Below are 18,862 nucleotides of genomic sequence, written 5' to 3' on the forward strand. Positions count from 1 at the left end.
AAACCCCACGTGTTGCCGGCGTCCGGATTGAGGTTAGGAAAAAAATTAAAAATAATTTCCGTGTACAAAATCTGGAAATTGTTGTACAAAATATAATTAGTTACCTTGTATATTCTACCCTGGGGGTCATTTATGTTAAACTTTATAGGGCTTCTGCTTCGTTTAGTATTTTGACTTGTGCAACTTTTGATTCTCCGTCGAAACTTTCATATTTATTTCGACGCACGAGTCGGAAGTGATATTTTTGTTTCTCAGTAAGTTTCTTCAATAATTTATTGCAACTTGCCATTTTTAAAAGCCAAAACTTCATAAATTATTTTAATGACGGCGATGCCGTTTCAAGCGCGAAAAGAAAAGTGATCCATGGGGTTGCCACATCACAGAGATAAATTTGCATTATTTTTTTTTTTTAAATAACTCTAAAATCGCGATGCCATATAGTAGCGAATAGGAATACTACACTGTAAATCAATTATATTTCAGATCAACGTGAAATAAAATGAATAAATATGTTTGTATCGTGCGAGGAACCGAACCCGCGACTATCCGCACCCGAAGGCGGTGCGGATAGTCGCGGGTAAAAAGTGCTAAACCGCTAGACCACCAAATTGCGGGTAACAGCAGGAATGTAATAAAATACCAGAGTTGGATGCGCAAAGTCGTCTGCGTTGGTACGTCGGGTTTAGATAAATTCGTCGCTAAGTAGCTTGATTTAGCAGGTATAACATTGAAATTATCGCTGGCTAGACCCGTCAGGGACAAGAATTGAAGGATATTCTTAGGAGCGATGGTTTTTAGCTCCTCAACATCGAAATTATCGCTGGCTAGACCCGTCAGGGACGAGAATTGAAGGATATTCTTAGGAGCGATGGTTTTTAGCTCCTCAGGACTACATATATTTGACACACACGCATAGTCCTTCCCTTTAATAACCTAATCATAATAACTTTCAAACTTCAAACCAATGGTCAAAATTCGAACGGTTTCAATTAATTATGGTCGAATTTTGACCATTGGGCGACCTAAATAAAAATGAATAATAGTGCAAATAGCAGATTTACTTACATCAAATATAACAAGATTCGAAAATATTACCATTAATAATGTATTAAGCAGATAATTCATTTTGTGCGTGATCAGAGTTTACAATGGCTGGAAATAGAAATGACGCAAACTCCACGCCACCTTTGAAATATGGATAACTAGTTGTGGGACGTGGTTTCGTAGGCTTTTTTAGATAAAACTAGCTGCCCCGGCAAACGTTGTTTTGCCTTAAAATAAAAATTAAAATTTAGGGGTGGACTACCCCTAACATAAATGTTGGCCGATTCTCAGACCTACTCAATACGCTCACAAAATTTCATGAGAATCGGTCAAGCCGTTTCGGAGGAGTATGGGAACGAAAACTGTGACACGAGAATTTTATATATAAGATATAGCTTATATACGTTCTTACATTAATGACATAACATAGAGAATAATAATAATAATCTGAGGACAATTATCACAGCGCCATCTTGTCTATGTGTTATGGGTACTAGATAACTGATACAAATACATAGTTCTTTTTTGTAAATACATATTGTAGGTACATAGAAAACACCCAGACCGATACACCGAGGTCGTCAAATAGACAGATATACTTTCGTTAATAATAATAATAATAATATAAAAAGCACCTATTTCATTGACCTGAATATCAATATTTATTATGAATTCTAAATATAGATATTTCGTTAATGTGATGAATATTTATCACTCAATAGAACTGACAGACATTTGACATATTGACTGTTCACGTTATTCCATTCTCGTAATTAAGTTTCGTAATACTATTTTAATACTATTACGAAATTACGAAACAACAATAAATTGTTGTTCATTAATATAAATCCTTTAGAGTATATGTATCACATCATTACATATAAATAAAATTGGAGAGTCTGTTTGTACTATTGAAATAACCGTTTTTTACTACATAATACAAAACATTTAAACATACTCTGTTGCATTTCACGACTTAACTGTCAAATGCATCTTAGTGAAATATGATGATAAATTGTATCGCGAGGACGGACACAGGCTATCCTTTATATCAAAAAAACAAAAGAAGTCACGGGTTATAGCTAGAATAAATGTGAAAGCGAATTAATTTTATTCCGTTTTCGAACTAGCAATTCAGTATTATCTTATTTTATTATTAGTATAATCTTATTTTTTCTATAATTCTTATAATTTCGAAGTGGGAACTAGATAGTCGCAAATTCGCTCTACAATCTTCTAAAGGCCTTTCTAGTACTGCAGTTAAGTTTTATACTAGAACGTGTATCTAAAGCAGCACTAACAAGTTCCTATTAGATGGCTAGGCAGGGAGGGAAACACGATCGGTATTTTTCCAATTACACCCGTATTTTGTATATATCCAATTAAAAAAAATGTTGTATTTCAAACGGTAAACAGTAAAGACAATACTAAGAAAATATACGGATTTAACTTATCACAACTTGGTATTCGTTCATTAAAAGTTTTCAATCTGAACAAAGTTCGGATTCAGTTTTACATCCCCGAAAAACTTTTACATAATCAAATAGATTTCGTGTATTTTTTTTTCGGTAACGCCGTGTTTTTTCAAACTTTATCATTTAATAAAGTTTTCTGTGAGTATAACTGAGAAAACATGACGGTAAACATATCGGTAAGGGAAGGAAAACTCGATAAGAAATGTACCAAGCCACCTTGCTACTGTGGTATGAATTGACAAATTAATTCATTAACCTGTACCATTATATCTTATTCCTTACTAACAAAGTGTAATTGAAATAGTTGTATCATTATTTTACAAGAAATATCTTTTTTAACGAGTTATCTTCAGTTAATTGTAATTTTACTCATCATCTGTTTCTTCCTTATTCCATTTATTTGTGGTGGATATATGTTTTTCTCTTCCAATTCATCTCTGTTCGCAGTCCCTCAGTTGAGTTACCTACTCCCTTTCTTACCATATCATCTTTTACACAGTCCATCCATCTCTTTTTCGATCTTCCTCTGCCCTTATAACCATCCACATTCATATGTAATATCTTCCTTAAGATATGATCTTCAATTCTACGTATTACATTACATACAACGACAGACAATTACTCTTCAACCTCTCCGGCGCCACTTTCATACTTCCTCTAATGTATTCATTCTTTATCTTATCCACTCAGATTTCCGTTGCATGCAGTCGTCTTTCACCCGTCGGCTTTACTTTGTAATTTTTCTATAATAAGAAAATTCGGTCGCTCTAGTTTTGGAGAGCCGCCTAAGGTGGTACGGTCACGTCATTCTGCGACCATCAGACTACATGATAAAAACAGTACTTGATATGAGTACTCAGCCCAGAAGAGCGGCAAATCCCGTCTCACATGGATGTCTGTTATTAATAGGGACTTAAAAACGCCGAATTAAAACCCCAGACGACCTAGGATAGACCATACTGGCGAAGGTTGACCAAACAGGCCGACCCCACGAAAATGGGACTAAAGCCAGACAAAAAAAGGTCGCTCTAGTAAATACTGTAAAATATTTAATCGATAAAGACAAATAGAAAACAATAATACAGGTTTTGAAAATATCTATGAAGAAATAAAATGAAGGGAAATATGAAGTGTGCGTCGAGCACAGCTTTAAATATAACTATTGAAAACGTGTAATAAATTTGAATACGTTACTAATATAAATAGTAATAATGTCACATCTATATAAATAGTAAAGATTACGAAGAAATAAATTGAAGTGCCCATTTGTAATTTCAAATGAATAGGTTTTCACTATCCATGTGAACGTATATACATAGAGTACTTAAATAAAAACAATAATTTAAAAAAAATGTCTGTCTGTTTGTTTATTATCTCTGAAATTGGTGAACCGATTTTGCCCAGAATTTCACTCGCAGACAGATAAGGAGTAACTTAGGCTAATTTAGTTTAATTTATTTTAATTCCAATCTGATGGACCCGCGGGTGATGAACAGCTAGAGATATATAATAATAAAGATAAGTTCAATATAAATCAAATATTAAAAACATGCAACGTTTCGTCTGAAATATTGCCGCTGGTACAAACAAAATTTGTCATAATTTCATATGAATGTTCCTCTAGAGCCTCAAAGAAGTCCCTGTTAATAACGGTTGTGGGACCAAAATATAAAAAGATATAAATGGGTTCCGTGGGAAATGAGCGCAGAATAAGGACAGGAATGGACTAATCAAGTTTTAATATCCCAGCTGTGACTTAAAGTTTTGCGTTTAAGTAGTGTTGTTTTTAATTTACAACAATTTATACCCTTTTTTTTCGGACTACTCTAATGCGGTTGGCCGCAGCTGGCCTTTACAGCTTCACCGATCGATAGGGAACGAGTTCAGATGGCACTCCAAACCCGCAGAAGGACTGACGGATACGACTTTAGTTAGAGGGCACCAATAGGGGTTCGAACCTGCGCTCAAGCCGTCGTAATTTCGATCGCCGCCTGAATTGGACGGGGGCTCGATCGGAGAGGAATTTATACCCGCTTAACTTATAGATAGATAGATAGATAGATAGATATATCGTTTATTTGTTTGTTACTAGTCACACACATAACATGTTCATAAGAATATAAAAGTACATAATACAACATAAGATTTATAAAATTGTGTTTTATGTGTGATCTGATACAAAAAGGTCGAAGCTCAGCGTGGAACATTGTTCAGGGAACAAAACACTGATTTTCAGCTTCAACCCATTTGAGGGTACGTGAAAATAATAATTAAAATAAATATATATAACTTCATCTCTATATATCAATATGGCTTTAATCCCAAATTGAATAGCCAGAATCATTGTTAACAATTGCTGGGGAAGGGAATTCTTTATTTTCGTAGTATAAAAATAACCTGGCAAAGAGCTAGCCTACCGCCATTCCTAAAGCTAATTTGAGTCCTTTATGGGTGTTTACCTTCACCGGAGAGTAAGTTGAGATTTAAATTAATACACTATTATTTTAGTAAACTACAAATATGAGGAATAAATCTATAAGAGAGAGAAGAGTTAATTCTAGCTGAACCAATGAATCAGAAAAATGTATTATTACAAACGTCCATAGCCGAATATTACGGAAATCCTAAAGAAAATGTTAACAACGAAATTTGTTATTCAAAACCAGCCCACTGAATTATTTACATAGAGTCGCTTTGTTTTACGACGCCAAAGAAAATGATGTTCTTCACAATTTGCAACATGGCACTGTTCGAAACTATTTTATATATGTTATATTTTTTATATTTATGTATATAGATAAATAACAATAAAAGAAAAATACTGTTTTATATATATTTCTTGTACGTCTATGCTTTTTATAATAACTACATATCTATGACATGATTCGATTTGTGACTACACCGGTGCCTATGAGGAACCGAAGTAAAAACAATAAGGAACTGAACTATTAACTTTTATTACTTTAGAATATAAATGTCTTTTTGATTAAGCAGTTACAACAATATATATTTATATTATATGTATATTTTTTATGATTATTGTTTTCTTATTATTCTATAGCCATAAGTCAGTCATACTCTCTAAAATGTCAAGACAAGGTGGCGTGGCTAGATGGGTCCTTGGGGTCCCTAAAATGTGGTTGAGCGTAATGATGGCTGGCTCACCCGTTGCACTCATGATCGGGTGCTGTTTGTAGGGACTGGTCTACTCTGATAACCATGAGTGACTTATTTTATTAAATTTAATAATATGAAATTAAATAATCAATTATTCTGAAAGTGTCTGTCAGTGTGTTTGTGACATAGATTCTTTCACGAGGCTTAGCTCGTCTAAAACCTTACATACCTCAAACAATAATTTGGAACGGGGTGAAATTAGGGATGAAAGTATATGCAGACGAAATTACTGGTAAAAGGTAGTACACACATATACAAACACTACAGCGAATGAGTGTAGGAAACTGAAAATCGCGTAACCCTAATTTACATAACACACATAGTTCGAAAAATCGATAACCGATTGGGTAGAAAGTTTCTAGTAAAGCGACCAACCAACCGACTCAACCCCTTTTTCCTCTTCCTATAAATATAGTGACTCTTAAAAGTATTATAGAGAATCAATGGATGCTAATAGTAAGAGTAAATACTAAGTGTAAAATGCAAAATTACAGAGTAAGGACGCATATCATCTTAGTCCACAATTAATGTAACTCGACTCGAACTCGACTGAATAAGTCCAAAATTACATCACTTGCCTTATCACGCGAGAGTTTGATAAGGCAAGTATATATATTGAAATATATTTCATTACAGTATTACTTTTTATTGAGGGGTTTTGGGCTATTGTTAGGTGCTAAGACCAGTGACACTGCGACCGGCATAGATCTATTGTACTTCGCTTTTTCTAAAGTTGACCCGAGAGAGACAAGAATTGTGATATTCTTAGGAGCGATAGTTTTTATCTCCTCAGGAGAGAGTGTATACTTTCCAAAGAGAAGGATGTTTCATTTATGCATGAGTGGGCTACAACCACATAGGATCTATAGTGGGAATTTCTCTTGTCCTTAGCAAAATCTGCAGATTGTTGTTAAGCTAAGGCCTTCGGCTTGTGTTTATTCATATTATATATTATGTTTATTCATATTATTCATTTATATAAAAATATTTCGTTCATATGTCCTACATGAATAAAATATTTTTAAATTTGAATTTGAATTCAATTTGCAGTGTCTAGTGAGGGCTCTAGAAATGATGCATATATTGTTTTTACTCTATTAAAATAATCTATTTTAGTATTGATTCGATACTGATGCTTCAAAGTAAGATGCTTGATAGCAGATATGGAGAGAAAGACTCATGCAGATGACTTTGTATAAAGTGTACATAGGTAAAAACAAATAAACAGAACGATGTTAACTTTCCCCGAAACTGTCAGCTTCATCGCTCATTGTGTCGTTGTGGAAAGCCACCGTATCCTGGCTTACGTCGCAATGGAGAGACATCTAATAGAATCTGTCCCGATAACGAATTAATCTGGGGTGTTATGGCCTTTCAGCGCAAAGTAAAGATTAGGTTTTTTTTCTAGGTAGCTATATATATATATATATAAAAGAATGTTTAAATACCAGATAACAGTTTTAAGATTTCTAAAAGTTGAAGGGATGTGTATCTTTTATGTTTTCTTTTACTTCTTAATATATTCAACTATAATATATATGTGTTTTTTTACAATAATTTATCCGCTTTGGTGGTTTAACGGTTTAGCACCATGCCTTATTATCGACGTTCGCAAGGTCAATTCATAACACGATACAAACGTATTCATTTCATGAGTATGATTGTTTGTATCAGTCTGGGTGTTTTCTAAGTATTTCTGTCAGTTATCTAGTATCTATAACACAAGCTCTTCTTTCGCTTGGGACTAAGTGGCGCTGTGTAAATTTTTCTAAAACATTATTATGTATTATTATTATTATAACCCAGACGCGTTCTTTTCTTTTAAATAGTTTTAGATAGTAAAGTAGTCTTCTATGTTCTATCACGCCGGTAACAGTTAGTCATTACGTAGTATAAAACAAAGTCGCTGTTGCGGTCTGTCCGTCCTTATGTATGTTTAAATCTTTAAAATTACGCAATGGATTTTGAAGCGGTTTTTTTTTAATAGATGGAGTTATTCAAGAGGAAGGTTTATATATATAATACATGTACACCTGTGCAAAGCCGGGCGAGTAGCTAGTTAACCTATATATTAAAATGATAACACGGTGTTTAAATTATATATATTCAATGTAACATTACGAGATAACAATAGAAATTGTTACACACATTCCATACACAAGTCTTTTACACCCATTTCCTTCTAATCATATAAAATTCAATGTACTCATTCATATTTTATGTGTTAGTTCACTTTCATGTCAACGTATCAATCCTGTTCAAACATGATCTTCGCATCAGGAGAGCGGTAGAGCAGGGGTCATACTCTGTAACGCTGTTGACACGAATGTAAACCCTAGTACATGAGTGATGCCACTCAAATTGTAATTTATTTATTAATGTTAATACTTACTAACGCTATAAATATGAAAGTAGGGATGTTTGTCACCTTTCTAGCATAAACTACTGAACCGATCACCATTAATTTTGTACACATGTTCTTGGAGGTATTAGAATGAACATAGGATACTGTTTATTTATAAAAAATATGCGAGCGAAGCCGCGGGTAAAAGTAATATTAATTAAAGTAACAAACATCCACCCATACTCACAAACTTTCGAGTTTATAATATTAATAAGACTAGCTATCCGCTACGGCTTCTGGGTGTGGGTGTACTTGTATACATATAAACCTTTCTCTTGAGTCACTCTTTCTACAGCTAAAAATTGCATTAAAATCTGTTGCGTAGTCTAAAAGATCTAAGCGAATAGATAGCGGAAACGCCTTCATTTCATACTATGTAAAGATATATAATTCCACTATACTACAACACTATTACTGTACACTACACAAGCGATGTTTTATTTTAGATTACTATAATGTATATCCGCCCTTCGAGATCACAAAGCGGAAAATACCAAATTGAATCCCTTACGGGGTAGAGCCCGAGATTTGTTTGGCATGAAATGACAATCTTACTTTTCTGCGTTTATTCGATAAATCTCGAGTATCTGGGATGATAGAATCGATTTACGATTAAATATTAATTCCACTTTTAGTAGTAGTAAGATAAGGAATTTTCTTACTTTTACTTAGACAAGAACCACTTTGATAAACTTACCTTTGTTTAGGTAACTAGAATGGTAAACAAAATTGATGGTACCGGGTGGTAAGTGGCAAAATTCGCCTATATAAATACATGAAGTACGCCAGTGATATCACAACATCACGCAGAACAGACTTGCCGAACTTGCAGAACAGAATTTCATTCGTAATTAAAACTAATGACATTAAGACTTCCAAATGTTTAAATAGTAATTAATTAACAATTTACGATAGATCATGATTAGTAAATAAAATCAAACTACTTCTTATATATAAAATTCTCGTGTCACATTTTCGTTCCCATACTCTTCCGAAACGGCTTGACCGATTCTCATGAAATTTTGTGAGCGTATTGAGTAGGTCTGAGAATCGGCCAACATCTATTTTTCATCCCCCTAAATGTTAGGGGTAGTTTATTTTTATTTTAAGGCAAAACAACGTTTGCTGGGACAACTAGTTTATATATATATTTTTATAATGGAATGATGAATGGAATTAGTGGGGCATGATTATATAAGCATAAAGTCATGATAATACGTCCAATATGGAGAATTTATTGGGAATAAACAACAATAATTTCCAGAAGATAAGCGTGGAGGTCTATCTTACATGGTGTTAATGACAGTCTCTATTACCACAGATAAGATAATGTATTACTAACAATCCCGGGAAAAAATCCGATATTTTTGAAAATATTTCATTTTAACATTTAGTTTTTATCAATAATTAATGAGTAGATTATATCTATACACAATTCTTTTTCTCGAATTAACTTAAATTAACAAATTTAATAGGTTTCAGGAAAACTACCGTAACATTCCCACGAAGCGCACCGACCCATATAAGTGTTCTATGAAGACCTTTGTAAGCAGAACTGTGCAAAGTCAGCTTTGCACAATTCCGCGAACTTTTCTTGTTCTAAAGTAGCATTACGTCAAATTGGTCGGCGATCTTCTTCAACCCTCTTAAGGCAGTAGCTGTGATTTAAAAGGGTAACACGCAAACCTTTCTTAGATATAGATCTTGTTGCTAGCGAGAAGCGTAAAGTAATATAAATTGATAAGATGCACCTAAATTAGATTTAATCAACCGAATTTCAATCACTATTGTTATTTTAGTCTGATTTTAAACCGAATCAGTAAATTTTATTGGGATATTTCTGTTCTACAAATTTGTAAGATATCCTTAAACTTTCAATTTTACTTTATACAGTTTTCGTTTCATTTTTCATAAATCAATAACTTTTTGACACAATTATGTTTCTATCCTACCATAATATTATTAACGCGGATAGAACCTAGTAATTAGTAAATCTAAAAATTGGGTAATGAATATATGAATATAATAAATCACCCAAATTCAGTAACTGAACTGAACATATGCTTACACACGAGCCTAATTTTGTATTAGGCTAACTGTTGGAACTATGAACTTAGGCGATTCACCAATTTTACGTCAAAAATAGCCGACGACGAAATCAGACCTTCAATCGAATATTGTGAAGAATTGCAGCCAAATTGTTTACTAGAACAAGCTAGGACGCCAAGTACTCAATTATCCTTGGATTAATCTGCCGAAACCTTGTTTAGAAGCTAAACACAATATAGACGCTAGACTGACAATACGCGCGAAATTAGTCACTAAACTCCTAGCGTTCTATTAATAACACAGTGCAACTGACAGGCTTCCGATCGATTCCTTGTCCTATTCAAACGGAGATCCAAATTATTACGGCCTGAGCCTAAGTACGAGCCCCTAGGCCCCTTCAGACTAAAATCGTATCCGTCAGGACATGGAAATCAGCCACTTCATAATTCAATCCGCGTGTTTGGAATGCCCTTTGGTATCGCCCACATTTCGTCCGGTGAAACTGTAAATGCCAGCGGAGGCCTAGAATAGTTCGGAAGAAAAATGCGACAGACATATGTACAATTCACTAAAACGTTAGTCGATACATTAGTAATTTAATATTGAGAGAAGTCGATGAATTAAGCATATTAGCATAGATGAAAATATGGATTTTATACTTCGACTTAAAGCAACGAATTGTAATGAAATATAAACTTACGGATAATTGCTTGTCTAGTCTATTATATATTAGATATTTGTGTTTACTTTTCTTCGGTATTTTCTTATGCAGACAATGTAAACGTACCTTTCTATAATGGGTTTCACGTATGCATCTTAAACAAAACTCAAAAGTAATACCTAATGGTATTGGAATTTAAATTGTACTTGCAGTATTCGCAATATACGTTTTTCTTTTTCATCATATCATCTGCTTCTTCTTTATACCATAGTTTGCGCTCAGCGTAATATATTTTTCTTTTCCATTCATCCCTGTTCGCAGTCATCTCGTTATTTACTTCCTTCGTTACCATATCATCTATCAGTACATGCATATCTTTTTCGGCCTTCCTTCCTTCCTCATCCCTATTCGCAGTCATCTCATTTTTTACCATATCATCTTTCACACACAACTATCCATACATATGTAACACCTTCCATAAAATTTTCTTTTTACATTTTTCTTTTTCATCTTCAACAAATATTCGAAGCATCATTACCGGATATAGAATGAGCAAGATAAAAATGTCATAAAATTTAGAATTTCTTTTTAAACTTAGTTGCAAATAATAATGAGCACAGTCGGGTGTAACTTTCGCTTCCTCCTCGCTATCTTCGATATCAGCCTTACAACTCTCCCATCGTTCGTCACGTTCGAATATCGGCGGAGTGTACATAAAACCAATCCTTCTACCCGTCCGTCCATCAAGTTTATGGGTATACGGCGGCATGCATAAAACATGTATTGCCAGTATTCTAAAACTTAGAAGTTTTCATATATAACGGAATTTTATTGGTTAAACATCCATAACATTTAATATTAATACGAAATATTGTTCCGAACAATTTTGTTGGACCATTATCACGTAAATAGTTTTTGCCCGGACTTCGTCAATGTATGTGACTAGAATTAATTGATCGGAATAAAATATTGTCTTTATATGTAATAACAATAATAATCCTGCACTATTTGTACAGCGGTATCTTATCATAAGCATAGATTGTGTTATAGTGACCAGACAACAAATATATACTTAGGTTTTTTTTGTAAATATATACATAACAAACAATCATACTCGTGAAGACAAGTGCTTGCATCGAACTGCTGAACCACGTAAATATTTTGCGTTGCCTTGTTGCCCTGTGCCGCATTGCCATGTAAATATTTAGTAATAAAAAGTGCATAAATACCATCTATCCTATAATCCATACTTTGTGATGAAATGCATTTTATATTAATCTAATTTCTATACTAATATCACAAAGAGTGATTGTGTGTTCTATCTCCTAAGAATATCCTTCAATTCTTGTCCCTAAGGAGTCTAAGTAGTGAACTCTGGAAAAAGCGATTCAATTTCAATAGATCATTGTAGGTCACAGTGCTATGGGTCTAAGTCCAAAAAAAGAATACCTGTTCGAAATCGGGGTGAGAGTGTGAGTATTTCATTCAATTCTTCAATGACTATTGATACGCGAGCTATGAAACTAAAAAGGTTACGCAAAGCAAAGCTCATTATAATTCGTGTAATGCAGACTTTTTACAACCCTGATAGTCATACTCAATAGAATTAATCCCAAATACATTGATAGAATTAATAAAAATCAACTTACCTGGCGAAAATTGTACTGAAACCGTAGCGGATACATCAGGCAGGAATGTCTCAAAAACTTCTGCCAAAACAAAAATCATTTTCATGCAAACATAATAAAAACAAGCGACTAAATTTCTATTATTGTAGATATACAAAAATATTATAAAATTTACAACTACTCAAGAGTATTAATATAAATACTATTTGCAACCATAGTTAAAATTTGATATTTACATTAAAAAAATGTGCATAGACAATATACAGTCGCATACACTGATGCCTTAATATATATTTATTAAAATTTTACAATTTGCTAACATTGTCTATACCAGTGTTTCCCAACGTGGGGCCCACGCCCCACCTAGGTCCTTTTCATTGTTAAGAGGGGCAATTCGAAAATGGACTCTATTAAAATTATATGTAATGTGAATTTCAATTTGACATTAAATATGTTTTTGTGTGTCACAATGTTTATTAGATACTAAATCATTAGGTATGCAAATATATATAATATAATTCTTAGCAGAAAATACACTGTAAACATGAAATATAAAACTATATGACCAGTACGTCAGCAATAATTTAGGAGGAACTTGTTACTTGTAAATTGTTTATATTTAACAATTTCCTAGGGAGTTCCTCCTAAAACCTATTATTTACGTTTCTTTAGTTAACCAATTCAATTATATTATTATATATACATAGTGTGTGCATAAGAATTTTAGAAGGGCTAAGATGGGGCATGGCTCTAAAGAGGTTGGGAAACACTGGTTTATATAATCTAAGGTGGGGCTTGACACTAAAAAGATTCTATATAATAAGTGTCCACATGTCAATGTAAGCGACTGTCTTGTAATTAGTATGTAAGTATGTAGATACGAAACCACTTCTAATATCTAAAGTACTGCTCTACATTTGCCTCATTTTCTATAATTATTATATTAACTACTTGTATTAGTGCATATAAAATATGTTTGTAAAATGCATGAATTATTGAAAATGCACAGCTAAGTAAGTAGGTTTCCATAATGTGAATACTACATTTTTAGTAGAAAAAAAACCAACCGATAAATTACCAGGGTAGACTTCATACAAAATCTCTGGCATAGGTACCTCTGTCTCATATATTTCAACCGCCAAGCTTATTTGAAGCTGTGTTTTGATTGGAGGGTCAGCATAAAATTTTCCAGAATAGCTTGTCCTTCAGAATAGCTGGCATTACACGACAGGTTCTTTAACGGACGATCAGGACCGAGAGCGAGAGATTTAGCGCGGGAAAGCAAACGCGTGATAGCGCAACTGTTTTTAATAAGGAGTAACTTAGGCTACTTTTATTTTAGAAAATGAAAGTAGCGTGTACAACGTCGAAGGACAAGGGAACGATCGAGCTTCTGGCGCGTACGGTCTTTCTCGTTCTCTATATATACATATAAAACACCCAGACATACAAACAATCATAGTCATGAATACAAATATTTCGGAAGTAAGTAGCATATAGAGTACCGAACCTTTAAGAATTAGTCATTTTTAATATTAAACCTTTTAAAATAGGAACGCCTATTTATGAACGTTAGACAACCAATAGATAAATCAATAACCTAGTAAACACTATCTAACTCTCTCAGCCCTTGAAGTCCGCCGCTCTTTAATGAGCCGTAAAATCAAAGGAGTCTTTCTATACATATACTGGACAAACACTCATACAAGATACGTTTATATATTATGTATGAGATTATCAGTGACCTACTCATAACTAAATTAGCAACTCAGACTGACTTTGAACGGGTACAATTATTGCAAGAAACTCGAATTTATCTATACACTAACGATCTATCCATGTGTAAATACGTGTATTTTATCAATCCTGAATATAATAATATTGTCGACCTCGGTGGTCTAGTGGTTTAATACGCTGCCTTACTTCCGATGGTCGCGGGTTCGATTCCTCGCACGGCACAAACATTTGTATTTATGAGTATGATTGTTTGTGTCGGTCTGGGTGTTTTCTATGAATAATATGTATGTATTTAGAAAAAATAAATATCTATGTATTTGTATCAGTTATCTAGTATCCATAACACAAGCTTTAGCTAGCTTAACTTGGTTCTAGATGGCGCTGTGTGAATTGTCCTGACATTATTATTACAAACTTCCAGGCTTTCTACTATCTCCTTTTTTACGTTTTTATTTTACATTTTGCATAGTAAATCCTACCCATCATTTGTCTAACCTACAAACTACTAACTAGGGGCACAGATAAGATATTATTCTAAGGGGTGTTCATTTTATTTATTTTTGGAATTTCTTACTTTTTCTTTCTTATATTAGGACATTTCTACATATCTTACATCTAGTACCTTCATTGTGCTATTGGGGATGGTTTGTTTCTGTAGCACATCAGGGATGTTGACTGCTTTAACGAGTTATTATTTTGACCCATCGCTGCATCATATCTGATGGAGTTGTGCAACGATAGTGTAAATATTTCAGACTGATTTTGTTATCTTGTTATTACTTTATTTCTATTTGTTTAGTCTAGGTATATACGTAACATGACTCAGAATTTTTCTTAAACTGTATTATAAAGTTGATTTAAAAATATAATAGTTTTGAATCAAGCATTCTCATGAAATTGCATGAGCTGTCTAACGAACAACCTAATTGTATTACGTTGCAATGGCTACAAGAAATCAGAGACAGAATGAATTCTTTCTTGATGGAAACAATTTTTTACATTTTACTTTTTATATCTTACATTTAACGTAACAAGTTTGTGTCGGAAACATGTAAAAAATAATTGAAACAGACAAAAGCAAATAGGTGAAATAGGTGAATAGATTGCAAACCTATTTTTTTGTTTAGAGACTGATATATTCATAAACAATTAAGCCACTGTAATAATTAAAACGCAGGCAGCGCTGTTATATGCCTTTTCTGTGTAGACATAAAATTTTTCATCATACTTATTTGTTAGTTATAATTAAAGATTTTTATTATAATGTTTTTTTATAATAATATTTATTAATTTTATTTTCTTTTATCTGGTTTAAAAGAAGGTAATACTCATCCACACGGGTCTCAGCTAAGTGTGGGAGAGGTCGCGGTATGTCAAGATGTTTATGCATAACGCACCATTTATGATAATTATATTTTTTTGTACAAACATTTTAAATATTTTATGTTTTGTTCCATTTTTATTGACAATTTGTAATATATGTCTTTTATCATCAGCGACCGCAGTTTCTCTTAGAACTAAAAATAAAATATAAAATATATATAGTCCTTTAGTCGTTAAAAATATTATAATTGAGGAAGTCAGAAATTTTCTAGTAATGCGAAAGGTATTCAGTATTGTAGCTTTTTGTAAGAGATATGTCTTACTATGATATTTAATGTTGCAAACTAAATATTCATAAGAAAGTTTATATTGTATTTTTTACATTGCACTGAATAAAATATTTTTCTTTGTTTCTTTCTTCTTTAAAAGTACAATAGGTACTTATTATTATTCTCTCTTTTTACAGCAACGCCTTTTACAGCCTTTGCTGGTTTTTTATGCATTGTATTATTATTATTATTTTATATATTTCCTTTTTCATGGGGTTAAAATGTTCAAACTATTATTATTTTCACTGTTGTCTTATTTTCTCAACTATTGATGGTTTTTTACGCTTTGTGGCGTATACCAAACTATTATTATTAATATCGTTACATTTATTATTACTATATTTTTATTCATAATATTTGTAATTTATATAATCATTCAGAGAATAAAATAGTGCACTAACAGCCGTTTGGTTAATTTTTAAAATAAGGTCCTCTTAATTCTATCAAATCTGCAGGTAGACTTAAATATTTTGTGTGCCATGGAATATACATTTGCAATAACCTTAACTTACTTTTGTGCAATACTAACTTATTCTTTCTAGAGGTTCGTATATTGCTTTTTATTTGACAGTGAAATATAAAGATAGGTACAATCTGTTTCATGAATAAACATATTTTAAGTATATATAACTTTGTTAAAGTCTGCCTCGGTAATCTATTGAAAGTATAATATATATTAACTATAGTCGATTATAAAAATAATAAACTTGAAAGGATTCATACTAAAGTTTGCATTATCGTCTATCTAATGCAATTTGTATATTTACTACTACTACTTAAGGTACAATTTCCAAGAACACGAAATCACTTCTAATGCTTACCTCCAAGCAGCTCTGGTTCCCCAAGATTCACGTAGAATAACACGTCCTTCTCGTAACTGTCCTCTTCTACGATATGAAGAGGAATGAATTTTCTGTAACAAAAAAAAATAACTGTTAATAAATTTATGCACCATTTTTATCGACCTGATCGATTTGGTTCTTTTTTAAACATGTAACAATTACAGAAAAACATTTTTTTTCAAGTTGCAACAGCAACATTTGACATGCTATATATATGCATGTATATTTACATTTAACATCGTTAGAGGCGAGCCCACCGCATAGAAATATAAATTGGAACATTTTTTCAGTCCAGATTTGAACTCACGACCTTTTAACTATAAGTCTCGATAGTAAGCAATACGCCAAGATGTTCACTTTATAATTCTATTAGCGCCAATATAGCATTTTCTCTATATATAATAAACAAACTGTGCCCGCGACTTCGTTGCGGGGAATAAAGACCATGATCAAATAAAAAAAATATACCCCCAAAAATACGGAAACAAAGGGTTTCATCGTTCTAGATTAAAAAATTACGAATTTCCCAACTTTCAACCCCTTTTATATTTTAACAGTTTAAGGATATAACTTTTACAAACTTTGAATTTCATATTTATTTATATATAACCAACAGTCAAAGTTCAAGCTTCTAACTTTCAAAATGATGAACTGAAAATACCATAAAACTTTTTCTCTTATATATATTAAAAAGTAGCCTATATCCTTTTTCATGATTTAGATTATCTGTATATCAAATTTCTTTTCAATCGGTTCAGTAGTTTTCGCGTGAAAGCATGACAGGCAAACAGATTTACATTTATATATTATTAAGAATTTAGATTGAATATCAGACAATAATTTCAGTTATATGCATGAACACCGCTACAATATACTAGCTTACCCGCGCTACTTCGTCTGCATCACACTTACTTAACATTTATCACTATTTCATTAAATTTTCATAATATCTCTTTAAATTATAGCCTATTATTCTGATCTATCAAATCATCATCATCAAAATACGTTGAGTAGTTTTTGCGTGAAAGAGTAACAAACATCCCTACTTTCGCATTTATAATATCATTATATATTGTAATAGAATCATAAAAACACTTAAAAAACAATACTATCAAGAGAAGTTAAAATCTGGTTTAGGTAATTCAAAAATGACATGGAATACAATTAAGGAGATATGTATATATAACATCATCTGAGTTGTTAAAAATCAAAGAAACTTCCAAGGACTCTCTTAATGTCGCAAATGATTTCTTTAACAATGAGTAAATTAGCTAATGATATATTAAATAAAATTGGTAAAACAGCAACTCAATTGGCTAGTGAAGCGTCAACAGCTGGTCCACTAAAAACTATGTCACTATTTCTAACTGATCCAGGACAAGTTGAGAGAATAATAACCAGTTTAAAAACAAATGCTGCTCCTGGGTGGGATCTCGTTTCAACCAAGCTCTTAAAAATTCTGAAACACGAAGTAGCATCACCAATAGCCTTTTTATGCAACCTGAGTTTTGAAACGGGGGTCTTTCCAAATAGTTTGAAACAAGCTATTGTATGTCCTATTCATAAATCAGGAGATAAATTGATACCAGCAAATTATAGACCAATCTCACTCCTTTCTACAATATCAAAAATTATAGAAAAAATAACAGACGACTGATTAATTACTTAGAAAAAAATAACTTATTGGCATCAAATCAATATGGGTTCCGGAAAAAAAGATCTACCGTAGTGCTTAATCTTACAAACAAAATATCTTCTTATCTTGACTCAGGAAACCATAGTTTGGGTGTGTTCGATTTACAAAAAGCATTTGATACAGTGTGTATACCGGTCCTTCTAACTAGGTTACAAAACTTTGGAATCAGGGGCCTTTCGTTAGAATGGAGTTATCTTTCGAAGGAAACAAAGGCTTCGTGTTGAAGGACATCTAAGTGATTATGCTAATTGTTTATATGGAGTCCCACAGGGAAGTACACTAGGTCCTACCCTGTTTTTAGTGTATGTAAATGATTTATGTATGATGAATTCGCGAGATATGGATGTTTTTATGTTTGCGGACGACACTGTTCTTCTATTTCATGCGCAAAATTGGATAAGTTTAAAAACAAAGCAGAAGAAGCTCTTTGTAGGGTTACGCATTGGTTAGATAATAGTCTTCTGACACTAAATATTGAAAAATCCAAATACATCTGT

The 18,862-nt window shown here is 32.7% G+C and overlaps 1 protein-coding gene across 2 annotated transcripts in view; it reads right to left on the minus strand.

Moving 5' to 3' along the window:
- The window catches only part of LOC131843492 (sodium/calcium exchanger 3), a 118,409-nt gene that overhangs the window by 12,918 nt on the left and 86,629 nt on the right, over positions 1-18,862 (minus strand). Inside the window, exons 2-3 of one of the 2 annotated variants that reach the window (XM_059192162.1) lie at positions 16,649-16,740; positions 12,460-12,519 (exon numbers count right to left, since the gene is read on the minus strand). In XM_059192162.1, the coding sequence (XP_059048145.1) occupies positions 12,460-12,519; positions 16,649-16,740 (152 nt within the window). The remainder of the gene's footprint in view (positions 1-12,459; positions 12,520-16,648; positions 16,741-18,862) is intronic. The other variant, XM_059192170.1, reaches the window with a different exon arrangement.

The sequence above is a fragment of the Achroia grisella genome, unplaced genomic scaffold, assembly GCF_030625045.1.
Source record: "Achroia grisella isolate CSIRO2021 unplaced genomic scaffold, CSIRO_AGI_Agris_v1 utg1086, whole genome shotgun sequence".
NCBI classification, from domain to species: Eukaryota; Metazoa; Arthropoda; class Insecta; order Lepidoptera; family Pyralidae; genus Achroia; species Achroia grisella.